The sequence below is a fragment of the Anser brachyrhynchus genome (genome assembly GCF_964034855.1).
Source record: "Anser brachyrhynchus genome assembly, chromosome: 1".
NCBI lineage: Eukaryota > Metazoa > Chordata > Aves > Anseriformes > Anatidae > Anser > Anser brachyrhynchus.
In genome coordinates, this window is record NC_137694.1 from 36202363 (window position 1) to 36229507 (window position 27145).

General features: G+C 44.1%; 1 protein-coding gene across 6 annotated transcripts; it reads right to left on the reverse strand.

The window, feature by feature from the left end:
- Nucleotides 1-1480: 1480 nt before the first annotated feature.
- Nucleotides 1481-27135, reverse strand: LOC308195157 (uncharacterized protein). 6 transcript variants are annotated; one of them, XM_080592128.1, is made up of 5 exons: nucleotides 19831-27135; nucleotides 12406-12492; nucleotides 11641-11728; nucleotides 10834-10882; nucleotides 10365-10622 (listed from the first exon to the last, which is right to left on the reverse strand). In XM_080592128.1, exons 2-5 carry the CDS (start codon nucleotides 12474-12476, stop codon nucleotides 10393-10395), a joined length of 438 nt encoding a protein of 145 aa, XP_080448254.1. In that variant the 5' UTR covers nucleotides 12477-12492; nucleotides 19831-27135; the 3' UTR covers nucleotides 10365-10392. The 6 variants fall into 6 exon arrangements, 1 of the variants encoding a protein (XP_080448254.1); XR_013951295.1 differs by lacking the exon at nucleotides 10365-10622 and adding exons at nucleotides 1481-4822; nucleotides 5332-5579 and having other exon boundaries at nucleotides 11641-27135; XR_013951292.1 differs by lacking the exons at nucleotides 10365-10622; nucleotides 10834-10882 and adding an exon at nucleotides 1481-4822 and having other exon boundaries at nucleotides 12406-27135.
- Between the last annotated feature and the right edge of the window lie 10 nt (nucleotides 27136-27145).

Genomic DNA, 27145 nt, shown 5'->3' on the forward strand with positions numbered 1-27145 from the left:
GGATCATTGCCTTTCCCTGCCGAATTCACAACCAACCAGTAACACCCCACTCTCTGTTGTCTTGATTGCTCTGATCTTTCATTAGAGGCGGCTTTTCTCCTTCAGGGCCTCAGTTAATTTTGGTTCCTCTGACTGCAGTCACATCTCCCCCCCCCAAACCACTTATACTCATGGCTGTCCTTCTGCTTCCTTCTGCTACAAAAAGAGGTAACAGATGATTCTGAAGGAAGCCATTATTTTGATTCAGAGCCTCCGAATGAATATACATCACTTTGATAGACCCAATCTCAGTATGACAAGTGTAAATCTTTCAAATGGTTTGTTAACAATTTCTCAGCTGCTTAATGCAGCAAGCATAACACAACGTTCATGTGAAGGGTGTGTTAAATGGCAAAATGGAAACGGCCAACTGGTAACGACGGTTCACTAGGCAGAAAAGAGAAAGACAAATACACTCACTGTATATTTTATGAACTTGCAGCAATGCTTGACTAAGAAATATTCAAGTTGCTAAGAAACAAATACAACTGCGCAAAAATAAATATGAAGTTTTCACCTTCACATTTTCTCATCTGTCGCCCACAACCAAGTAGCAGTCTGAGTTTTGGTGACCTTATTCCTGGTGTGAATGTTCCTGTTTGTCTGATAATCTTAACTGCGGGGATATATCTGAAAGTAAGTGTGACCACAAGAAGTATGTGCGTGTTGCTGTACTTCTCCTTCTGCCCCCTCCTGCTTGCAGGCAGGTGCTGGTTCATACCTGTGAAGAAACCCATCCCTCCCTCTTCCATTGAAGTGCCCAAACTTTAAAGCTGAGCAGAAAGCACTTGCTCGCAGTCCAGGGAAGGCCAAGCTGGTAAGTGCCCTAAGATCATGCCAGTCACGGCACTGCAAAGTGGCTCTGAGAAGGCCTGTCAGGTCAGTTTGAGATCACATGTGACTATGAAGCATCAGTGATGAGAGTAAGGTAGGATCATTTCATTTATCTGTCTTAAGGATGGATCAGCTGATTGCAGAGTTGGGACCACAGTTGTGAAAAGGTAGAACAACAAAATGCTTTTGCAGAAGCTTCCTAGAGGCCCAGCAAGAGCCTCTCCTCGGCTTTCTTGTAGAAGCTAAAGACAGCGCCCCCAAATACCATCCGTCTCAGAGCACTGCTCCACAGACATACCTAGTGAAACGTTACTGCAGAGACTGCCTTATTCACACAGCAGCCTCCTCACAGTGTTGCGTAAGTAAAGAAACAACCTCCTGTTCCCCTCCTCCAAACAAGGAGTAATCCAGATTTTCTTTCATTGCAAACGCAGTATTGAAGGATCTTCCTGAGGAAGCCCTTCTCCTCATCTCGCTCCACTGAAGAAAAAGCATTCCCAGCCAGTCTCACAGTCGTGATGTTTATATAAAGGTAAAACTTGGAGCATGAGCCAGCACTGACACAAAAAGATAAGACCCCCTGCCCACCCCCACCCCCAGACTGGCTGCTCTTTCCTTTCCCAGCCCTAGGGAGTCCTTTCTGCTCCCAGACTGATTCTTCAGGTGGATACACAGAGCTTGCCTGGGCTTTCTGACTCAAATAACCTCATCAGCGTGATGGTTTTACCCTGCTGGGTAAAACACAACCATGCTCTCACTCCCCCTACTCAAAGGGAAAAGGGGAGAAAACATGATGAAAAGGGCTCGACGGTTGAAGTAAGGACAGGGAGATGACTCAACAATTATCGTCAAGGGCAAAACAGACTCGGCACAAGGAGACTAATGTAATTTATTACCTATTACTAACAAGCTAGAGCAGTGAGAAACTAAAAACAAATAACACCCGCTTCCCATCCACCTTCTTCTACCTCCTCCCCCCAAGCACCGCAGGGGAATGGGCAATGGGGGCTGCGGTCAGTCCCTAACGCTTTGTCTCCGCCGCTCCTTCACGGTCCCTCTCTGCCCCTGCTCCACGCGGGGTCCCTCCCACGGGATGCCGTCCTTCCCCAACTGGGCCTGCGGGGGCTGCCCAAAGACAATATGGATCCTTCAATATGGGTCCGTACCACGGGGTCCATCCCCCAGGAGCAAACTGCTCCAGCACGGGTCCCCCACGGGCAACAGCCCCCCCCAGACCCCCTGCTCCTGCGTGGGCTCCTCTCCACGGGCTGCAGCTCCGGCCCGGGGCCTGCTCCTGCGGGGGCTCTCCATGGGCCGCAGCCTCCTCCAGGCCACATCCACCTGCTCCACCGGGGGCTCCTCCACGGGCTGCAGCGTGGAGATCTGCTCCGTGTGGGACCCGTGGGCTGCAGGGGGACAGCCTGCTCCACCAGGGGCCTCTCCACAGGCCGCAGGGGAACTGCTGCTGCGTGCCTGGAGCACCTCCTGCCCTCCTGCTGCACTGGCCTTGGGGCCTGTGGGGCTGCTTCTCTCACATTTTCTCACTCCTCTCTCTCCCAGCTGCTGTGACACAGCAGGTTTTTTTTCCCCTTTCTTAAATCTGCTCGCATAGAAGCACAAAAAAATCACTTATTGCCTTGGCTCTGGGCAGTGGCGGGTCCCCTTTGGAGCTGGCTGAAGCTGGCCCCTATCTAACATGGAGCAGCTGCTGGAATCTTCTCACAGAGGCCATCCCCGACAGCCCCCTGCTACCAAGCCCTTGCCATGTAAACCCAATACAATAATTTATATTTCCTTAAAAAACATGCATCTTGAGATACCATACATATACATCTATCTCATAAATATTGCAGTCGTTTGTTTCTTCCCAGCACCTTATGTTTCATCCATCATCCTACCCTGATGACCAGCAATTTCTGCTCAGTACAGTGTGTCAGCATTCAAGGCAATGTATGGCAGTCAGCAAAGGCAATAAGTTATTCTGTGTGTTTTAGCTTGCATTTCACATGGATGGAAACTGGGCATGAGGCTGAAAGAGGGGCAGGACAGAAACCTGAGGTTTCAACAGAAAAGAAATGAGGTTTGGAGACAGCAGCAGGAAGGTCCACATCAGAAAGCTTCAAGTATTGCCCAAGACAGCAGCTTCACTTTCCTCTCTAAGGCAGCCATGCGATGCTTCTACTGCCATGTTATTTGTATGTTCTGGAGGCCATTGTTTCAATAGTCACCCATGAAGTGACTATTATTCAATAACACAGTGTAAATACACTCTTGCCAGAGACAAAAGACTGCCAGCAGCTGAGGCACTGAGGATTTGGGTAGAGTTTCCCTGGGTTTATCCCGGACGTACTTCTATGTTTGCCTTGCTGTAAGCTAAGTACATAGGCTTTGAAGAGAGCTGAGATCTCTGAGCAAGCGGGCCTTATTTAAACAATAAATCCATTACATGGTAGTAGAAGTGGAATGAAACCGGAAGCACTTAAGACAACCACAAAGGCATACGGGTATTGGCAGCGGTCACAAGTTCACATACTCCTGGATAGATGGAAGACTTGTTATCCATCATTTTCAAGGCTGTTGATGACTGGATGAAGTAGAAAACAAAGTAGGAGCATTTAAGATGAGGACAAGCCTCTAAAGAGCAAAACAGAACAGGAGCAGTACATCTGATAAGATTACAGGCTAACCTGTAATGCTGTCTTTGATTTTGGTGACTGTAGAAGCAAAATTTTTGTTATTTTCATTAGAAAGTTTGAATAAATATTTTTTTGCTCCCTCTGAAGTATGTTCTACTTTAACTTCACAAAGATTCTGTGCAAAATTTCAGCACAGCTCTCTTTAACACAGTATTGCAACATTACTGGCATACAGAAATGATGCATGTTAGAAAAACTACAGCTTGCTACTGATTTGACACTTAAGACAGTAATTGCTATGGCTATGCAAGTGAAGGATGTGAAGACATAACAAGATACACTGTGGGGTCCTAGTAATCCCATAGGCAATATTTATATGACCATCCAGTGCTGATCATTAAAGAAACAACAAACATCATTCTGATAATAACACAGACATCCTGATATGCCATTAGACATCCCTATGATGAATGCCTTCTAAGAATGTCCCATGGAGCAAAAGTCACAAAAGTGAACCAGAGTCACCAAGGAAGGCCAATTTCACAGTCCAGAGATAACCTCCTTCAACTAGTTTTGGCAGATAGACCTGAGCCAAGTCACTGGTCCTTGGACACTGAGACACTCCACTTTCCCTCATTACTGACAGAGGGACAGAAGTTGTGGTGAAGATGTTGCTTCAGTCTATTTTGGTTTCTGTTTTATGCTCTGTCCAACTTGAATCCATCTAAAAGTTTTCTCTGTTGATTATAATAACAGAAGCCTAGTTTTACCCATGTCGTTTTCATGCCTTGCCGTTCACTGAGAACTGACTTCATCAAGGCCACAGCACACAAAAAGCCACTCAGAGAAGGCCGGTGATCCAGACAAGGTGATGCTAGCTTGTCCTGTTACACTGCACACAAGTGCCTTTGGCTCAACTCACAACGAAATGCCTCAGCACCACAGGTCCAGCAGGGAGTCTGCTACAGCTCCTACATCCCTGACAGCCACAGGAAGGACAAGCAACACTTGGAACAACAAAGGGAGAGTTGTATCAGATGTTACACAGCATGAGGCTTCTGTGGACTCCAGTTCAGACTAATCAGTCCAGATTATCAGTAGGTACATTGAGCAGATGGACAGTTTGTCACCTGGACAGCACTGTAGACACCACATGCTTGTATGTCCTTCGCTGCAAGGAGCTGAGGAAGCAATATCGACTCAAACAAGACACCAGCTGTGCGCCTGCATCCATTCCCTGTTTGTCATCTCAGCTTGCTCTTCCTGTTGCACTTCTGACTGGCAATTCTGGTTCGTGTTTCTCCTACTGAAAGCTGAATCAGGAATAAGGAAAAAATCCTCAGAGACTACTTTTTCAAAGTCACATTTCATTCCTGTCACTGGGGGTAGACGAGCTCTTACTCACTGTTTTTGGTTGTTTGGTTTTATTTTTCCAGACTTTTCACAGAAAGTACTGGCTTGCTGGAGAAACTGAACAAACACAGACTGCAGAGAGCAGAGCTGTAGCTCATTTTTATTTAAGTAATCAGAAAGCAATACTGCAATTCTTAAATAAAGGAAATTTGAGGCAATGTGGGTTTTAATGATATGGTAGAGCCTTTTGTCTTAGAAGTGCTACATTTGGCAAGAATGGAACAATCAGGGAAATATATCTAAATTATCTCACAGCAGAACCAGTCTCACCTCCTGAAATACCAAAGGTTCTCCACTTTAGGAAGCATGTTTTGAGATAGCTTCTCACTGTGGGGGGTTGTTTATACAAGAAGGCCGAAGACCTAGAGATAGCATCACCCATTCTGGGGCATTTAGTCCCATTCCTCACCTCAACCCAGTATCTTAGCCATGCCAGGTAATGAATTGCAGCACTGTAGAAGAGTATTGGAAATAGTATCTGCCAGTTTGGAACTCATCCAAAGAGTTATTCCTCAAACCTTCCTTTGCTCAGCTCTCTGCAGCTCCTAATCCCAGGTCACAGATGCGTGAGCTTCTACCTAGCAAGGTATCCTCTGCGCCGCACAGATAATAAATTCTCTGTCTCTGATCGGAGATCTTTCATTGACAGGGACTTGCCTGTAAATGGCAATGGTAAGAGACATGGACAAGAGCACTTGTATCCTACTTTGTCCTGAGATCTTCCCTAGACTGCTTTGAGCAGCTATGCATAGCGTTATGCTCCATTAAGATCATCCAGATACATGTGACAACTGCAGCAACACCTTGTGTTCTTAAAGGTTGCTTTGCCCGCAACTTTAAAAAAGGATTGAATTTGCGCTTTCCTTTTTATGACCACAATGCTTTCCTCAAAGCAGCAGGTGGCTCGAACCATTTAGTCATGTTTGTTCCAGTAATTTTCCTCTGATGATTACCTTTACTGATGTTTAACTCCTGAGAAGCTAAGGAGACAGGCCCATGGTATCAAGAGCACTCTGCAAAACACTGGGAGAGATGTTCTCTGCCTCCGTATTTCTACGGAGGGCAAATGCAAGCTGGCCCTGACAGTGCTCAGCTCAGATAAGGGACTTGCTCCTAGAGCCACGCTAGCACGTGAAGTCTATTTTCAGAACTCTTTTATGAATAAGATTTATAATGATAATGAAATACGTATCAGGAAGGCTTTTTTATGGAAGGGGTCATAGTGTTGTACTGTCCTTTTATTTTGGGGGATCCCAACAACTGCTAGGATGTGGACTACAGGTTTTTCCAACTGGTATGAATAGAAAAAAAGACACATTTTTTAGCGGTTACAGGCTGTTATCAATTGGGAACACTGAAGTGCAGTTGGTATGGGTTTCTTTTTACCTCAAAACCTGCAAATAGAGCTTTTACGTGATGACTGTTTACAAAAATGGAGTGTAGCCAGGCTGATATTTATATGGCACTTTTTTTTTTGCCAGAGAAGAGTAACACTTTATAATATGGTGCTTTTCAATTGAAAATTTACATGTCTTTCTCTGGAAATCCTCTTTCAGTACATGTTTTGATGTAACCCTTGTTTATCTAAAACATTTACATAATTAATTCAAGCTGTTCATTGCTAAAAGCTCTCACAGATAACTATTCATCCACGCAGTGGAACAACAAGACCTGATCAGACCAAACAGAGCAGATCTGTTGGGTGTCCCAGTAAGGCCCAATATTAATCTTTACATCTGAAAATTATCGAGTTAGATTAAACTAAGCAACACTGAAGCTGAGCACTGGCTGTAGCGCTCACCCAGGGAGCTCACAAGCAGCTGGTCCATCACTCACCCTGTCCGGGGCTGTGGATGGACCAACCCCATTTGCATCCCCAGCTCTGATCCAGATGCCAAGGAATATAAAGGAAAGAAACGAATTAATTGTCTGGGCACCGGTGCTGGGATGCTGGGTGACCAGCAAGAGGAGCTACAACTGTTCCTTTAAATGCTGCCTGCCTGGAGTTTTTGCAGACCTGTGGGATGATTCAGACAATTAGGGTATTAAAACCATGGCTTACAGCCTGCTTAACAAATACAGAGAGGGCAAAAAGGAGAATGGAGTAGGTCTCCGTGTCAAACGTGTCACTGTCTCTCTGAGTCACTAGCAACTTGAAAATAAATTGCCATGGTTACATCTGGATGAGCGCTCCGTGGAGGCAGAAAGGGACTCACAAGTTGATATTTGCCACAGACCATCGTATCACTTCAGTAAACACAACAACCAGCACATAAACAGCTGTCTGTAAAATGCAGGGAGAAAAAAAAATACTGTAATGGATTTCAATGCATGTGATTTAAAAACAAGACTCATAAAACCAGAATGAAATGTCCTTGAAACCCTTCAGTATTACAGATGATGACGTGCTAACTAGAAAAACACCACATCCAATATCAGGGGATTTCGGTCTTGCAAAAACTTCTTGAAAAAGAGCGGAGAACGGACTCTACCACAACAAAGCAGTAGTTGTTTAGGTTACACCGATCATGTTTCAGTCACAAACAGCCTGTTTGCTACAGAGCAGAACCTCAGCCAGCACTGCAGATTTGGTAATTAGCCACAGAAACAACTCAGTCCAGGCTTTTGCTTTTGCTTTTGGTATTTTTTGAGGGTGGGGGCAGAGAGGAATATTTTCCAGCACTGGAAATATCTAAATCAGCACCGGACCTTGTTCTGAAATAAAATGTTCCGTTTCAGTCTGAACTATTGGACCCAAAGCAGACATTAATTCCCAAAATTTATGCTCTGTATAATGCAGAAGATCAACCTAGGCTTTTTCTGTCCTTAATAACTGTGAGCATTAATATAGGTTAGAGTTATAACTTACTGGATGCCAGATGCCCAGGCACTTGGTATTCTTAGTGTAAACACTATAAGCTAAACTTTAAAAATTAATATTTTGCAATGTTTAATTATTTTTTTTTTTTACAATTTTACCTCCAGTAGGAGGCACTCAGTTTACTTTTTCCTATATATGCTATATGCTTAGACAGATATCAGCAGTATTTTCTAACATCCAGATAATGTGGAATATCATGGCAAATATAATAAGAACAATTTTCATGTAACTAAGCCAGAAAAAGGGAATTATTATCCAGAAAGCCAATGGTCTATCAACAAGTATCCCCCGGGGACCAGGAGCCAGGGCGTTTATGAAAACAAAGGAGGAGCTGGCGTGGTGTTGAGCAGCTCTAGCAGCCACACTCATTTCTTACTTGCTTTTCATTGTCTTCATGCACCAGCTTTATTCTTCTGTTCTTGGTCAAGACAGAATGTCAGACCTCCTGAGCTATAACTGAATACATGGAAACTATGCACTCTGTTACCATAGCTTAATAATAATGTGGAATTATTATTAATAATAATGATTATGACAATAATAACATTAACTGTGCTAAAATAAGATATTGGAAATTACATCTTTTTTTTTTCCCCTAGAAAAAACATTACTATAGTCTGACATTGTAGGTTCATCCCTGTGGAGATGAACTAGTTATCATTCCAGTTTGTCACTGGGATGCATAGATTTTATAGAATATCATCAAATCAACAACATGTGAGCTTTCCTGCTACACATGTAATATTGAAAGGAGCTTGAGAGGTTAGCAGAGTTGTTTTTATTTTGCCGACAAAACATGTTTCCTGTATCTATCAACCAACCAGATCAGGTAGTCAAAATGTCAAATCGTCCTTCATTTGTCTGCAACTTTTGAACCTTTCTTTGAAAAAATACAATTACACTGCTCTGTGTATCCCTTGGTCTATTTTCCATGAGAAATAGTGCCCTTAGTATTCTAAAAATACCATATCCTAGATTTCTCATCAACTGTATATCCTGAGGCATTTTTACTTTAATATAGTCTCAGAAAAAAAAAATAAAAAATATATATATATATATTACAGCAAGGATTTCTGTAAAACACCCAGGTTGAGCCAGTTTGAAATAACCAGGAGTATGCTGATAAGACTATAAAGAAATTGAGATTTAAGACAGCACTGAAGTATATTCAGACTCAATCCTTGCGCAGCAGGGCCTCCTAAATGACGTTTGTGGGAGGAAAAGTAAACTCACCCTGAAGTGGAAGAAAAAGGATTATGCCCTTTCTGGTAGAAATGCTGTTCACAAGCATTTCTTGACTCCTAACGATAGTATATTTAACAATGCATTGATTATTATTTTTTTTTTAATCCTATTTTGCAATCGATTACTACAGGCCTCAGCTGATAAGCCTGGGCCTTCCTGCTTGCACCAAAACTGGCGCTTAGTGTCCAAATCAAACATTTAATTTCCATAAGCAAAATTTACCATATTCCCCCAAGAAAGTCTTGCCACTTGGGCTGCAGAGATGAAAAGAAAGGCCTCCCACGGCTGGAAGTACAGGGTGACAGCAGGCTGTGTGTGGACAGCCCAAGGTTGGGGCAGAGCAGGTCTGCCTCCGGCCTGGCCACGGTGCTCGCAGGAGACTGCTGGTGCTCTGGGCCATGGAGGAACCACCCCGGTCCTCTGCTGTTATGTCTCTGTGGAGGAAAAGCCTGGCCTGTACCTGCACCCACCGGTGTGGAAGGCAAAGCTCCAGCGTTAATGGTGTTTGCAGAGGAAGCCTTTTAGCTGGAGAGATGTTTTCACACCTCATTTCACAAGCACAGAGTTCGATTAAACAAAAGTCCAGCGGCTGTTCATTAAGGTGCGGAAGGCTGGGCTACAGAAGAGAGCCCAGCCTAAAAACTGAGGGATCTGAGGACAGTTTGAGGTTCTGCCACAGACTTTCCATGACTTGGATGTACTGAGTATGGTGGCACTGCCAATCCAGGCCTGAGTTTACTTGCTGTAGTGATTCAGCTGTGCCAGCTCTCTCTCTACTTCTATTTTCAAGACAGCTAAATTTGCATTCACACTATAGATGTTGTTTCACGGCACAACTTTCCGCATGGCAGGTGGTTTTCTAGTGAGATGACATTTTGTTCTAGTGAGATGACATTTTGTTCCTAATTAACGCATGCAGCTCTTTGCTAAGGCTAGGTGATCAAAACAAGCCCTGCCAAGAAGAAAGGAAAAAATCACCCACAGCTTTCATACTGGGCTAGCTTTCTTAACTATTTCAAACAATTACTTCAGAAGACTCTGTAAAGTAAACCCTTTCTTCATGTTCCTTTTATGCGTGTTAGATTGTGTTTATATTGCCCTGTGCAAGATCATGGGCAAGGTGAGACCATTGGAGAGCATGCTGCTTGGGGAGATTTAGAAGGGCTGCCAGCCTCTCTGATATTCCCTGCTCTCCCTCAATGAATTTACATTCTAGTGTAGTGAAAATGAATGCTAGGAGAATGTAGGAGATGCTCCTTCTCAGCACTTGCATTCACACCCGTACAGCACAGTGTGGGGTGTTCATCGTGAGCTACACCTTAATGCCTGCGTGTTCATGTTAGCTCAGAGCATGACAGTCCTTTCTGATGCCCAGCAGTGAGGTAGAGGTGTAGTGGGCCAGTAAGGGTCAGAAGAACCGACGTGAGTTTCCAGACTTGGAGTGAACATGTAGAGAGCTGGGCTTATCACAGATCTGGAGAGTAAGAATGGCAGGTGTGTGTCCGCGGAGGTGCAGGCACCCATCAAAAGGGAACCCACATGGTGGGTACGGCAGCACAGGAGAAAAGTGAAACCTGCTCTTGGGAAAAAGAAGAGCTGTTCTTCAGCTAACTCATGAAACTCTCCTCAAAGGGTTTTTTTCTTTAACACAGCCCACTACAAAGGGAAGTTATTAAAATATGAAAAGATGCTGGGATAAAGAATGTCGCTGTGTGCTCAGTTGGGAAATCCACACTAATATCCTAATGAACTTTTAGCTAAGACACAGCAGTCTCTTTTTCTTACCTGGTGCTGTCAGGAAAATTATCTTATTTGTCCCCACAGTGTGAGTCATCTATAGACAAAATAAAAAGGAGCTTATTGCATGTGCTTGCAATAATTAATGATACACACATAAAATGAGACTTTTGCCCCTTCTGTGAGCAAAAGCTTAACTTGCAGAAGGATCCTTCTGAACACAGTGGCACTGAAGTTATCGGTGGCTTAGCACAAAGCCTTTTTGTATTGCTTTGAAGCTGTTTATGAGGGTCTTGCAGCGACAGAGAATAAATTCACCTTTCTCCCCTCCATGCTCCTTCATTACAAGTTCCCCAAGGACCATAGAGAAGCAAGGAGAATATTAAATATTCATTTCAAAAGGTTAACATTTGTGCAAGAAGACTTTCATTGGGTTTATGCAAAAACACAGTTGAGACTTTGCTGTGCTTCTGTACATAAATCCTACAACATCACCCACTCAGGAACAGTCATGTCTGTCTCTTTCTCTAGACTGTACCACAAGAGTGTATTCCTCCTCTACTTCATCATTTTATCATCAGACAGCTTTAAATAACCCTTCATCTTCAGAAAATTACAGGGTATGGTGGACTAAATATGACAAGCAATAATCTTTAACAGCTTTGTCATAGAACTAAGGGTAGAGCTGCCTCTTTTAAATTGTTTTTATACCTTGAGGAGTTCCTTCTTTAAAGCATATGTGTTGTCTTCTTCATTAAAGTTTGAAACCATGCTGAATCACATTTCTTTTATAGTCATATATTATGCAAAATGGATTTTAAAAAATGTTACCTTGCCTCACTTAGGACGCCTTACCTCTCTGGGTTCAGTCAGCATGCTGGAGCAGTACAGCCATCTACTTATTCCTTGCTTTTTTCTCAATGCCACTTCTGGTTTCCTCCTTCTGAGGGATAAAAAGTTTAACAAAATTATAGCTTCTCGTATTCTTAGCTTTTTCTTATTACTTTCAGTAATAAGAGACTTCCAGTTTTCATTACCTAAGATGCTTTTCTTGCTTGCAAAAAAAAAGCAGGCAGAACAGTATTTTGACATGGGCCTACCCCCATCACCCCCCTCTTATCCGTGAAGTGGCTGCATAGGAAATGGATGGAGCCTCCTGACGTCCCCAGCTGGAACCCAGTTGTTTGCATCCTGCCCTCCACCTCACTGGCTCCCAAACACAGAGGAGCCATTCCCTGGCTGTTGGCCACACAGCCACCATGAGCACTGCCCCAGGCTGCCAGAGCTGGGGAAAGCAGGGGGCTGCAGATACAGAAAGGCACGTTCAGGAGGCAGGAATCCAGGGGGATAGTGAGATCTACTGTGGCTTGGTTGCAGGGGTGATTTGCTGGGGAAGACAGGAAGGTCTAAGGGGATGAGGGCTGTTGTAAGAGCTGTAGAGGTGCAGCGAAGTGGGGACTGAACTCTCTGTGCCTACACCCCCAGTGCCAACAGGGGTGGAAATCCCACTCATGGGCTCTGCTTCTCAACTGGTTGGTGTCAGGAGGAAAGAAGAGAGAGATGGATTAGAGCTATGAGAGCTACCTTCTCCTGGTTTCCAAGGGAGCTACACAGCGTTACCTCTGTACAGCAGCAAGGAAGTGCAGTGCTGGACAAATAAGACTTGTGTCCCACTTTTCATTTGCTCTCATCTCACCCACCAGGAATCTGTCTTGAAAAACAAGAATTAAAAAGGCAAACACCTTAGTATGATATAAGATTAAGAAAAAGATACTTTTTGGTCCATGGGCTTGGAAGACTTCTGAACAATTCCAAAGAGCAATGTGGAAATTTTACCATTGTGGCAAGGCCCAGGAATGGAGAATGAGATAAGGTCTCGGGTAAGTATGAACTGAAGCTTGCTGGAGCCAGAGCTGTGTGCAGCAGAACCACCTCACGAGTGCTGCAGTCCCCTTGCTCTGGTCTGACAGTGAGGTTCAGTCGGGATGCTATGGTTACCATTTAATGTCTGTTTTAGTATCTTAGTGAACAGGTTACTGACAGCAGAGCTGAAGGGGGAAAATCTTCAGAGAACGCAGAATATTGGCAAGTAGAGAACTGTTCTCACCAGAACACAATTTTCTCCTCACTTTTGAGTCTGCTTTCTGTAAAAGACATTAGCTTCATTCTTCTTTGGCAAAGTCAACTGCAACAAATGTCCACAGCTTGAGCTGCACAATATATGAACTTTGAAATGTTCATTTTTAGAATAATAATTCCACGGTCACATTAAAATTTCTGTTGTCATACTGAAAACAGTTGATAAGAATGAGATTTCTGGCAGTGAAAGCAATATCTCAGACAAAATGCTTTCTAAACCTTGCATGTAGATGTACTGAATTCCTTCCTAGAAAGGGATATCAAGTCAGAGTACCTGTCCTTTCTTCCCAGTTCAAGGTAGGATTTAGCCACTCTTTCAGAGTGTTTCTGGGTTGACTCATCCAAAGGTAACATGCAAACTGATAAAAAGAAAAGTGACAGAGGTGTTCTTCCCTATCTCCAGCTTTTTTGATGAGCTAATGGAAGACAAACCGATTGAAATTCTGCTTGCCCAAGGCAAACAATTTTTTTGATGCCTGAGTAAGGTATTGTTAGTGGTTTTTTTCATCATAGAAAACATGGGACAAGTAGGACTGTGTGCCTAGACTTGTAAATTTTCATGACAGCTTTGCATACTGGAATGATTCATATAATGAAATAATGCTGGAAGTTAATAAAAGAAATGCGGCTTCTCACATCATCTAGATACTCTCAAAGATACAGAATCCTACAGCTTCCTCAAGCCGGTGAAATGGTGCCAAATGACTTCAGAAGCTTTGGAACATATACGTAAAGATCAATTCAAATTTTCCTTCCACGTTGGTACCTGCCTTGAGTGGTGATTTATCCAGGGCATTGTTCTAGCAGAAGGTAGGCAAAATACTTACTTAACACAAACGTCAGAAACACTCCTGTGGTTCATTAGCAAAGTAATGGAAATCAGGGAAAAGAGACAGTCTTGCTCTAAATAACAGTCTGGGCACAATCCTATCCTAGAAGAGGATTCAAGCAGACCTCAGATGCCTGTCGCTGTAAGTGTGATACAGACATCACTAAATGCTTGGCCAGACATCTATCTCGCTCTGTATACACTTGTCTGCTTGACCTAGCAGTACCCTCAGCTCCCGTTTTTGGGCATGCATAGGATCAGGCTCATTGGAGCAGCAAAACAGCTGTTCTATAACTGAACAGAGGCTACTTAGCCAGAGAGAGAAGAAAAGGAAACAAAAGGTTTAATGTGTACGATTTATTCGATGAGCTCAAACTTAGGCTCTGCAGGGCTTAGTGTTGGATGCCTGGGTGCCAAAATGGCATCAGAACCTGTTCAAGGGCTTCAGGCTGAATGCACGGAGGTGGTCGGGTGTCTCAGCTGTCCCTCGCTGTGAGTCAGCAGGAGAAGCTGAACACAGAGGAGCCTGTGAAAAGCTGCTCCTCTCTGCACCTACCTTCCAGGTAGGATCCCGCAGCTCCCGGGGGCTCAGCCAGGGCCTTACGACTGTCCTCAGCAAAAGGGAGCTGTGGGTTCGGTTTCCGTTGCTATTTGTGGATTTTAATGTAAGTAAAGCTTAGTGATAAACCACGACCAGCCTTTGGGAGGAAGGGATCTAGGAAGAAGAGGGGATTTTATCTTGCGTCCTGAGCCAACTGGCACTGGCACCAAAATTCTGGTGGTAGCAGCGCACCCGCCCTTCCCATCTCCTGCTAGCTCCTATTATGTTGGTTTGCACACGTATCAGTCTTGTAGCTCTCCATCCTGATATGATTCCTTCTCCCCAGGCACTGCGTAGCCTCATACCTGACTTTGCATGAACCTGGGAGACGCCTGATGCAAGCCTTGGGACTCTGCTCTGCACGCCAGGTCCCTAAGGGCCATTACCTCACCTGACTGCGGGCACCGAAGTCCTCTGTTGGACTTAGCCAAAGGAAGGAGCAATATAAATCCATTAAAGAAAATTGGATATGAGAAGAAAAGGAAAAGTTTAACTGCAGGGGTAATTGTCAATACGCTGTGGGGTGTTTGGGGAAGGTGCAGCTGCTGGTGTTCTTGACAAGGCAGCCAAAGCTGCAGCTCAGCAGAATGAGCCTGATCGGACTTGCTCCCTGCGGCTCCCAGGACTGAGTCATACTGTTCAGCATGTCCAGTTTGGGTACAAAACCTGTTCGTTACATCACCTCCAGATCAGCTATGCAAGTAGAATGGACCTGGCACTCATTTTTAACTGGCAATGATTGTCTTTACCAACTTTTCCTAATTAGCGCAGATTCTCTCCATGACCTATTTCAGGAACTGAGCAGTGCAGCCAGGACTGGCTAATAAGAGCCTGCACTTTTGCTTTTGCAAAATGACAAAAAGCTGGTCTGTAACTTCAGATTTCCCTCTAGCTACTGCAAAAACGTTGTAGTTATAAAACAGGCGGTTTCAATGTTAAACAGGCAGTCCTCAACTCTGAAGTCATTTTTAATCAAAGATTCTCTTCTCTATTTCATTTCCACATTATCCTACGTCTACACAGAGCAGATGGAACCTCGCTTCCTCATCAGACTGCAGAGTAAGGCCTGCTCTCATCTTTTTTCTCTTGTGGTCCTATCTGTTCATCCTGCAGCTAATCTCATCATTCTCTCTGCCCAGCCACACGGTTTAGGTGGTGCAGCAGAGACTGCTTCCCCAGCCAGCACTGCCTATGGTCTATGGGCTGGACATTTTTTGGGGCAGTGAGATGCAGAGGTGAATCCCTCCAGCTACGGCAGGTATGATTTTGGGGAACATTCTCTAACCAGTAGGCTGCTACACAGGGGAAAATGTTCAGCTGTGCTCCATGATTCAATAGGATAAGTGTAGGTATCAGGAGCTATCATCTGCCTCGTGTGGCCAAGACACGTGGTCCCATGCCAGGAAGCTGAGGAGGGATCCCAGACTTCATGCCCATGTCTCCTGGCCTGCACAAGGCAACTTCCTCACAGCACGCAGGATTTTCTGGGCAGTTGCTTCTCCCCACGCTCCATACAAAGGAACAAAATAGCTAAGACTGCATTTGGCATTAAGTATTGCAGTGCTTGATTTGTAGGGACTAAAATCTTACACTGGGCCAATATGATGTATCTAAAAGATATCCTCTGAAGTGCACTTTTTATTAACCTTTTCAATAACCCTGCATCAATCCTTCACAGCTCTCTATGCAAAGAGATGTAAAATCATCCTAGTTTAACACAATTTGGGACCAAGGCAAGGAAACCTCCAACAAAAAAATCTTGTGCCAGGTGGCTCTGTCCTGCTCTGCCCTGACTGGTCTGCCCTGACTGCTTGCCAACTTCTGAGTCATGTCCTATTGCCATGGGTTTGGGTTTGGAGATTTATTTATTTATTTTCTCTATAGGTACTTTCAAGTTAGGTGAGAAGGTTTCAGGGAAGGGAGGAGGGACAGATATAACTCAGTCTTCTAATTCGATTCCCTTCACTGTATGTTTGATACCATATGTTCATATTAATGCTAAGTTTAACACATTTCTTTCCCTTTATAAAATTAGGTAAGAAGTCTATAAAGACAGCAGGAAAAAAATGTGTAACATGAATTTAGTGATAGAAATTCTGGGTATGAAGGAACAATGCCCCGGAGGCTTTGGCATTTGTTCTCATGTAACCATACAGAGAAGAAGCTGTAGAGAGCTAAGTATGATATGAAGGAGTACTACTAATGCCATCATCTCTTAGATCATCTCCCAGGGGCTGTTTTCTTAGAAGGAGTGATCTAGCACTCAGTTATTTCCTGAAGCTTCCTTAATAGGCAATTAGGTGCAAAGACACCAACAGAACACTATTGCAGTAGGAACTTGGGCCCATTACTGCCCCTCCTCCCTCCTAAAAAAAATAAAAATAAAAATAAAAATAAAAATAAAAATAAAAATAAAAATAAAAATAAAAATAAAAATAAAAATAAAAATAAAAATAAAAATAAAAATAAAAATAAAAATAAAAATAAAAATAAAAATAAAAATAAAAATAAAAATAAAAATAAAAATAAAAATAAAAATAAAAATAAAAATAAAGGACAAGAGTAAGATTTCGATAAAATACAGAAATAAGGCAGAATTGAATACCTACGTCCAAGGTTTCAATTCAAAGAACTCTGCACCAGCTGGCTAGTAATGCTGGTGGCACACTGCTTCACTAGACACTTGTCTGAAAATTTTTGTTAGGTGTAGCTGAATTTCCACATCTACCTGGGATTTCTTACCTGTGAGCAACTCAGCATCTCTTTCTGCCTAAAATAAATCAATTTTAGAAGAGAATGGAATTCCTAAGTTCCTTAAGAGGTCCAGCCCAAGAGGTGGTCTCAAAGTTCAAGATGCTTAAACAGGCAGGAATCCACAAAACAGAAACGTAGTGAAATCAAAACAGTCTTTCTATCACCCACCTTCTGGTTTGAGAATTCACTCCAAAAATAGGGGAGTCCATTACAGCTCATTTTGACTCCATCAAAATGAGCTCGACGAGGGGTAGCTGCCACACTGCTGAGTGTCCTGCCAGTATGCTATGGGGAATTGGTGACTTTCAGGTTCTCTCCCTTCCCTGCTGAAGCTGGGCCTGTTAAAGATTCATGAGACTTACCATTCCTTCCCTATGTGTGGCCTTCACAGATGCTAGTGCCCTGAAGACTGTGGACTAGAGTGTGCATCAGGGTTGTGATTTTAAGAAGTGTTTTGCTAACATGTTCCATTCTTGGCCTTTTAAGATATAGATGCAGTTTACAGAAACCTGGCAATATGGTATATATTGTATCTAATTTTACAGGTGTGCTTAGATTTCATAAATCCAGATGAAGTATGTTGTAAATGACTGACATGTGACAAGATGGTCTACATATGAGTGGCTTCCCTTACAGAGTAGAGGTCCAAGTGACAGGAGAACAAAATACTCCAATTTCTTGTCTCTGTGGGTACAAAGAAGAAAGCACAAACTGGTAGAGAAAAAAAAAAAAGAACAAAAAAAAAAAAGGAGCAGCATCCTCTGACTATGTGAAGGATGTTTTATAAATCCTATAAATACTGAAATATTCAAGGAAAAGAAAACTGTTTCTGCATAATTATCCTTGAACTGCAATATTGTAACATGTGCTTAGGAACACCAGAGGCACAGGATGCTTGATTGAGACAAGGCATATTGATGATTGGGATGCTGGTTAGTATAATTTTTAATAAATGCCATTTTTAAAGTGCTCAGGCAGAGTCAGTTTTCTTAATTCCATGATCATGCAGTATCACAGAGACATAATTAAAAACACTTACTTTGCTGAGCGAGGAGACATGCAGTTGCCAGGCAACATCTTATGTACCTCGAGAATATATAACAATGCACATGATTTATGTAGCGCTGTCCTTCTATCCCCAGCTACTGATACCATTGTATCTAATGCAGATTCACATCAGCTGAGCCACCACCGAATTATAAGCATCATGCTGAATCTTCTCCTTAGTTTACCAGCAGCATCCATCTGCTGCCAACTCATTTTTAAATCTACAGCTTGAATCACTGCTTAATATTGTCAGCAATGTAAGCATAAGTTGGTTGGAAAGGAGCGTTAAGCTCCATTAATTAATTTTCTTCTCATATAAAATTCTCAATCTAATAATATTACATTCTCAATCTAATAATTGTTAATATACATTATGTTTTTTTTTTACTGTATTTGGGAAAATTACCTTATTTATAAAATGCGTATGTCACAAGGTATCATTTCCCCCAGAATAACAAAGATTTCTGGCATATGAAAGCCACTGAGAGGATTACAGCCAGAATTAGCAATACTGGAGATCTCCTGAAATAATTGTCTCCTCAGCCTTTTGGAAATCAAGAATCCATTCTTGTTGCGAATGTCTTACTCAGCCTGGGTTAGACTTTGTCATTCACATGGGCTTGGCTTCACCCACTGTCACTCCTGAAAGCCCATAAAAGGAGGCACCAGCTCCTGTAGAGGTTCAAAATACTGCTGATCTGTGTTACGAAAGCAAACCCACACCAGTTCACACATTTTAAATGAATGTCATGTATTTTGTGTTATATTTGCTGCAGTTACTGAATCAGAGAGTCACGGTTGTAGGATGTTAACATAACAAACCTTCATTACCCTAGCGCATCTCTGACATCGTGGTTTCGTAATTCATGCCACCCAACTCAACATGGGCAAATGTAGTCACATGGCTGTCAACAGTAAAGAACTGTTAAGGTTATGTGAAAATCTGGTCCATGTAGGTTAATTTTCTCAGATTTTGTACTAATATTTGATTCAAATAATATTATATTGCAAGAAAAGAAGAGAGGATCTTCTACTGTATTCAGACGGAAAAAAAAATAAATGTCTGTTATAAATATTTTCTTGTTGAGGTTTGGAAGCTTTGGTTGGTGTCTGTAGAACCTCCTCCTGGCATTAATCCGCCTTCCTCATCTTTCCACGTGAGGGAGCTCTGGCATTTGAAATATTTTAATAGCCTGAATTGCAAACTGCACTGGAGCCCCTCAAGAAAGATTTTCTGCATATCTTTTGTCTTTAGCATTTGTGAAAACTACAGATTATGTTAAACAGATATTGTCATTTACACTAAGCTCTTGGTAAAAAAAATTATTTTGAAGCAGTTGTTAACATAAAGCTTTCAGTTATATGTGTGCATGTGAGAACCAGAGCCATGACTCTGAAAATACATCACTCGTTTAGAAAAAAAAGTGTGTGTACTTTGCGATATTTGTACACCCGGTTGTTATGACAGTGGTCCGCTGAGCACAAACAACAAAAAGAAGCTAACACTAAGAAAAGTGCAAAGAAACACACATACAAAGAAAGAAAGGATGGGAAAATAGCTCTTAAACTCCTCGCAGATTTTCTTTAATGTAAGACACTTCTTGGACAATGGAAGGAAAACTTGAAAGCTTTACTTTGAAGCTCTAGTTGTGAAGCTAAGATCACTGCATCTTACCTTCAAACTACTGTGTGTCTACTGCTGATGAGAACCAGCAGCTCAAGAGGGTCAGCTGCAACCTGAGGATATGACAGAAAATTACATCCGATAGAAGATGCAGGTACCCCCAGCACCCCCTGCCTCCCCAGCCCCCGCAGAGCCATACCTCTGCAGCAGGGATGTGGGCATTGTCTTAGGAAACCACCTCCAAATTCACCCCCCAGCCTTGCATGCTATGCTAAGAGCATCTTCCAGCCTGGCAATAAGAAAAGCCAAGGACAAAGAAATGTCTGAAGTCTCCTCTCAGCCCAGGGCTAGGTGTTTCTAGTTTGGAGATGGAGACTGCAACCAAGGACCACCTTCCCTTTAGGGGATCACGCAAGTATCAAGGGCTTGAAAGAGCAGCGTTTGGGTTTCCATCTTTAAAAACCTGATGGCAGGAGAAGGACATCGTGTTGCTTTTAATTCAGGGAGCAGCAGCCCATGAAGTGGGAGGTCTGAATTAAGTTCCTTCTGCAGCCTGAAACCATTCCAGCTGCCACCACCCAGCTCACCCTGGAGTGCTCTCAGACCATGCAGGCAGCTGGGTTTTTGAGGTAAACCGTCATTAACCAAAATGTAGAAAAACCAGGTCTCCTCAAGAGCAGGTTGGTGCCCATATCCTTTCCTATCTCCATTTGCCGCACCCCTTCCACACGATTCTGGTTCATCTTTTTGCAACAGCAAAGCCAAAAGTAGCTGGAGGAAAAAAAGAACTCATGAAAGCAGCACATTGCTGCTCCCCATAATGAAGAAGAGAAAATTCTACAGAAATTGCCTTTCCTTTTCCGCTCTTGTTCCTCTCCGCATATGCCTCGCTCCTGGGGAAGGGCTCAGCCAGAGGGTGGGCCAAGGGGCTGAATCAGAGAAATGGCAGCGTGCTGGGTAGACCATTAATAGCAATGCACTTTTTTAGTCTGCTAGGCTGCAGCTGTTCCCACCCTTCTAGCCCACACTAATGAATAAGCACAGTAGCTAGATGTTTCTGCTAAAATGAACAAGGCTGACATTTGAAGTGTCATTGCTGGGCTTCAAAATTAATGCCCTTTTGAGATAAATGAAGGCAGTTCATAACCTTTAAACTACTGGCATGGACTGAAGCAGCCCCAAAAGCTGAGATCCTGCAAAATCTGGATGGCCTGTGTAGGTCATCCAAGGATAGCAAGACTAGGAGTTACGTCCCTCTCTCTAAGTGCTGGGGGTGCAATCCAGCAGATCTGTTCATGTAAGCATTCTAGTTAACGTCAGGCAGCAACGTCATGATGAAGTACACAGACCTGATTTTTAAAAATATAATGTTCTCAATTCTCTGGTGTTGCTTCGAGTACAGCATCTTCTCCTTTTAAATTTAATCCAACTTTTAATGTTCTCCAGTCAAAGCCATTAGGATGAGAAGGTCAGGAGTAATGAAGTAGCAGAAGTACTTCATTTTTAGCAGAGAACTGATAGAACAAACATAAACAATGCAAACAGAAAATTTTAAGCCAAAAGCTAATTATCAGCATTGCAATTATCTGCTCATCAGAGACTTAAATTACCACTAACATGGCCCCTCAGGCTCACTTGGAAAAGCTCTCTCAAACACACCAGTGTTTTCCCACCGGGCTTGGAAAGAAAAGCTAAACCAAAAAAGATCGTAGGACTTCTCTGCACAATACAGCTTTTAAATTTAGGAAGATAAAGACCCAGAAGAATGCTGGTGCATGTGAGCTGGCAGGTGTAAGGCACATGCAGCTGCCTAAATTTAGGTGCATGAAGCTTACAGATTGAGTATTCAGATCATTAGGCTGAGAAGAACTGGTGTACTGGAGCCTTAAAGGTTCCCAACAGGATGGAAGTAGCCCTATATGGAACGCAAACCCTGCACCGAGGATGCAATTACCTGGATGTGTCTTCTTTCAAAACGGCAAGACTGCTTCAATCTCTTCTCATTAAGTGAGAAAGTTATTACCTGGAATTCATTCCTCATAATTACTAATTGGGAAGAGAACAGCAATGCCATATGAAAAAGGATAATATTCTTAATAACAGCAAAAGGCATAAAGAAGCCTCATCGCTTCCCATGTATTAGTTATGTCATTAGTCCTATTAGCACCACTCAAAATGAGCAAGTTAACAAGGAAACATTAAACTGCATTTCATGACAGTAAAGCCAAAGGACTAAATATTGACATACCAATTACTGTTTTAAGTCTCATTAATTTCTTCAAACAAAACAGCAACTAAACTAATGTGAGGAGGTTTGGGTTTGGTGCTTTTCTTTTTGCTTTACAAGAAATACAATGATTTTTCATGTACCAGACAGTACCAGTCCTCCAGGGCTGAAATCCTACCGTACTCAGACAGAAGGCTCTCTTTCATTTCAAGCCCGTGACTCTACCTGGAAGATTTTTTTTCTGTGATGTGAACAATTCCCCAGTGGATCCAGAAGCTGTATGCATTTTGTACTGACAGAGCTACCGCGTGCATTTGAACGTGGCAGGTTTGGCTGTACACACAACCATGCACAGATGCATACGCTTATATATAGAAGGTTACCTAAGGGTATTTTTCCTGAACCCTCCTTCAGACAGCAGGCCAACGGGATTCCTTTCCAACATGATTACAAATAGTAAGTGAACAAACAGTCTGCAGATGCTTATCTGCGCATTTTAATCAGGAGCAAGGTATTAAAACTAATAACCATATTTCTAATGGAGTGTTGTTAACACTCAGCATATTGCTTTCAGGTTTTACAAAGAGAACTTCGCTCCTGTCTGACATGACCACTGGTTAGGACAGTAAGGAAAACTGGAACAAAATTCATCGTGAAAGAAATATCTAAAATAAGTGAACTGTGTTGATCATCACCAAGGACATGCCCGCAACTCCGTTGACTTTGGAGAAAGTTAAGTAACATATTTAGATTAGGCATATGTCTTTAGTTGCCTAAATTTAGGTGTGTGAAGCTCACAATCTCCACTCGGATCACTATGTCCAAAAGAAACACAGCAATTGCTCAACAAACAAAAACAATAACCCTAAGAAGTGCACATTAAACCCCTGGGGTTTGTCTACACATTAAAATGATTACAGATCCTGGTGCAGCATAAATTTAAAGCACATTACCAATTCTATGTACTCCGCCTATAGGCACTCCCATGTGAAGTAAGAATGCCTCTTCTTCCTTTGCTCTGCTTCCAGAAGATGCTGTGCACACAGGCCCTGGCAAGCAAGATGCCTATGCCAGTGATCAGAGTACTGTTCCTGGAAATGAAGGATCAGAGACAGCTTAGCCTCTCATAGAAGCCGGGATGAGGGAAAAACCTTTCCTGGACTGGTGAAGTTCGGGCAGCTCGCGAGCCACATTTCACTGCTGCGGAGGTCCAGCCGAATCCTTCAGAGCCACTCACTTTCAGGTCAGCCAGGGTGAAGTCCCAGCTCTTCTACAGCCAGTGACAAACCCCATTATCCCAGATTTTGTCTCCTTGTCTCAGGAGTTTATGAGCACAGAGCAGCATTAAGCGTTGCACTGATTGCGAGGGAGGAAAAAGCCTTGCTGGTTTTATATCTTAGATAAGCAACCGATTTTACTAAAATAATCTAATTGCCAAGCAAATAGATTTGATTCTATAGAAATGTACATCTTATCAGTGGCAAACGTTTGAACAAGCTCGTTGAATGGTGCCTCTTATTGTGGTGTTTTTTTTTCAGTAACAATCAAATATTTCATTCTTTCAGTTAAAGCCTGGTCGTTCGTTTAGAGACTTCCTATCCAACTGTAAAATGACTGATTGACTGCAATTATAAAGCGTGATGAATTATTTCTGTCTCCTTTTCAGCCTAAAGAAAATTAGTGTAGGGTTTTGCTGTTTAAGGGGGCTGATGCATTTCATTATGTGCTCACAGAGAGGTCGGTGATACTCCAGCAATCAGTTATATGGTCTATTTTTATTAGCAGCACAAGAAAGCAAATACTGCGCAGCTCATCAGTCTGTGTAAATGAAATACAATAATGAAGTTCTCAGGCAAGCAGAATCCAGCATGCCCGTGTTGTTCCACTTTTGCACTGAGTGCATGAAGTATTGCAGGAACTGCTCTCTGTATAAACACGTTGCTGTTTTATCATACATAATTCAGGATTTCCAATTCCCCGACGGAGTAGATTATCTAACTGCACACTGAGGTACCGTCCACAAACCCTGCTCCAGTACCGCACAGCTGCAGTACCCCACTGCCCTGCATTATTGATACAACTCTGCCTCTTGCAACAACATATGTGCTCTCAATCAGCTTTATCCTAATACTTTTTAAATGTCTGCAGCACCCTCCCTGACCAGAGCTGGATATGCTCTACATGCCATAATTCAGAGTTCACAGAACAACCTTGTAGATAAGCCAGCGTTTTCCAACACCATTCATGGATGCACAGAGGTTCATATAGCAGGACTGTTACAGAGCCCTGGCGCTTGCTGCTCTTAAAATTGATGGGAAGTCTGCTGGGACCTTTCCAGGAACAAGTCTCAAAAGACAGGAATTTCTGTAATAATCTCTTCTGCCCTGTAAGTCACCTCAAACCTGACACTGCAAAGCCAGGCAGGGGCTGCTCCTGTGCAGTCGCCATCCCCGCGATGGGATTGCAGGCTGTGTAAATCAGTGCGGAATTGAGTCCGGAGACTTGAGCTGCCACGAACATCTTCAAAGAAGATTACACCCATGTAATAATGCACAATCCTTTGGCAATCCCTAAAGAAGGGCAGGGAGTGGTAGGGGGGATGGAAATCAGATTTCTCAGCCAGCTCAGTCCTGGTTGTCCCGGAGGCCGGCCCTAACCCAGGGATCCAGGATACGTGCAGCTCTGAGCCTGGCATGCCCCTGCCGGCTGGGGACACGAGTCCTTCCTCGGTCAGTGATCCTACCATGGACAGGCAGCCCCGAGCCCAGCAGGCTGAACGCAGGGAGACAGGCAGGGAGAGCAATTTCCATGGGCAGATGGTTACTGAATCCTCACAGGCGATTGCAGAGAAACAGAAAGCTCTCTCTGTGGCTTCACAGAGACAGGCACAGCCCCTGGCTGCAGCACCTAGCACACAGAGGAAGGGGTGCTGCAGACATTCAGCCTCCCCTCTGCACCCTTCTTCTGGGCAGAAAGATCTGGGTGGTGTTTCCCATCATAGGCTTGGTGGCAAGATGGGGCTGCATCCTTCAGCCCCCAAGAGAGGAGGAGGCAGGTAACTTCAAATCCATGACCCCAGCCACATCTGAGGCACGGTTTGCATGCCCAGCTCCCAGACAAGGGAGATTGGGACTGGCCTGGCCAACCTGCAGAGCTTCACCCAGGGCACGAGGGGACTTGACCACTGTTCTTCGTCCTCAGCAGCTGTGAAAACACTCTGCTCTGCAAGACGAGGCAAGATTCACAGCTAATCTCCAGTTAGCACCCTGTGTCCCCTGGGAAAGTGGCCTACTGTGTTGTAAATCAGCCTGTCCCCAGGCTAACAGATGGACTGGAACAGCCAGGAGGAAAGAAGCAAGCATCAAAGGCTGAGATGAAAATCAGAGTTTGGTGGGATTATGAAGATGATTGCTCTTTTGAGTCAGGGCTTCTTATTCAAGGGATGTAATCTGACCATCCAGCTTGGAGGTAAATTGGCTTCAGACAATAACGTCTTGTGCTAAGATTGTTTTAGGTGATCAGAATTGGGATCAGCACTGAGTAGCTGTGCTGGGAGAGCAAGAGGAAGAGACATAATAAAATTATAGAGAACAGCACATGAAGAGGGTGTAAGGAGAACAGGAATCCTGTAGCATGGGAGAGCATGGTACCTAACAAAGGTGAAAGATGTGTTGCAAAGGGTATGTATATGCTTACTGCTAGAAACGTGTGGTAGAGGTGTGGAAGTGAGTAGCTGTAATGGTAAGGCAACGGGTTTGTAAGAATTAAACATAAACACCGCCAAGAAAGTCAGCATTAGCACGATAACCCTGCCATTTCCCCCCAAGGGCCAGATCTCCATAGCACTAAATCTCAAATCCAGCCAAGTTACTGGGTAGCTGGCTTAAACCTCCCAGCAGCAGATGATCCCGGTGCTCACTCCTGTTTGTCCCAAAGGATCAGGTCCTGGCTGTGTCAGGACTAGCTGTCCAGGACAGGATCTCTAGGTATTTTATTTCTCTGGGCACTTTCACCACACTCATGCCTCACACCTTTGGAAACTCTTTGTGGCTAGTCTGCAACTTTGCTTAATCACTCCTGGATTTACCTGAAGCCAGTAGAGCCCTCTGTGTCTCCAGAAGCCCCCTACATACCTTTAACCTCCTCAGAGCTGACCTGCCTGCAGCTCAAAGTCTGCATCTGCAGCCTCAGAGTTTGACTTTTGGTCTTGACTCCAAGAATGACAGCCACATTCTTTGCCTGTCGTAAGAAGCAATGTCCATCACCCTTTGCTTTTCCCTTGTTTTTATTTGTTCTTGTTTTCTTGTCCAAACCCTTCTTAGAGAAAGGCTGAGTTTCAGTGCCATCAGGGGTCAGGGAAAGGGGCTGCACAACCTGAACCCTGTCTGACTCCTTTTGTGAGTGAGAATCAAGCTTGGAGTACAGGCCCTATGAGAAGTGTGGCTATTGGTTTGGTTAGCTGCTGCGCTCAGCTCCCGGCACGCACGGCGTCATCTCAGCCCGTAGAGCTGGCACATCCTCCGCAGCCCTGTAGGGCTGAGTCCGGTGCCAGCTCTGCAGGCAGAGACAGAGGCTGACCCCTCGCTGCTGGCATCGCCCAACAGCAAGGGCACGCCTGGGCCGTGTCTCCCCCAGGTGGCTCGCCCCGTGCTCCCACCTGCAGCTCTTCCTGCCCTTCTAGACCACCTTCAGCTTATCACAGCGCTTGTCTCACAGCCTTTTCACAGGGAAAGCCGGGCACCGGGGCTCACCGGCCTAGGTGTCCAACTTTCTCACGCTGATGTCCATCAGGGCCATGGCCCCTGTATGCCATGCACAGCACTTCAAGGCAGCAAGATTTCGGGTGGCCTCCCGCCCTGTTTTGTTTCCTTCCCCCACGAATAGCCCCACACAGGGGTGCTGAGGCTCCTGTTCTCCAGAACCAGCTGTGTCCCGAGGGGGGCTGCATCTTCCCCCCAGTGCCACCATGCCCCTGGTGCGCATGCCCTGCGCTGGGGCGCGCAGAGGGGCCACCACGAAGCCGTGCCCTGCCCTCGGGGGAACCGGGGAGCCCCACGGGGACCCCACAGATCACACCTTCCCTCCAGCCTCTCCCCCGGCCCCCGCTGGCTCGGTCCCTTCCCTCCTTCCCCCCTCCCG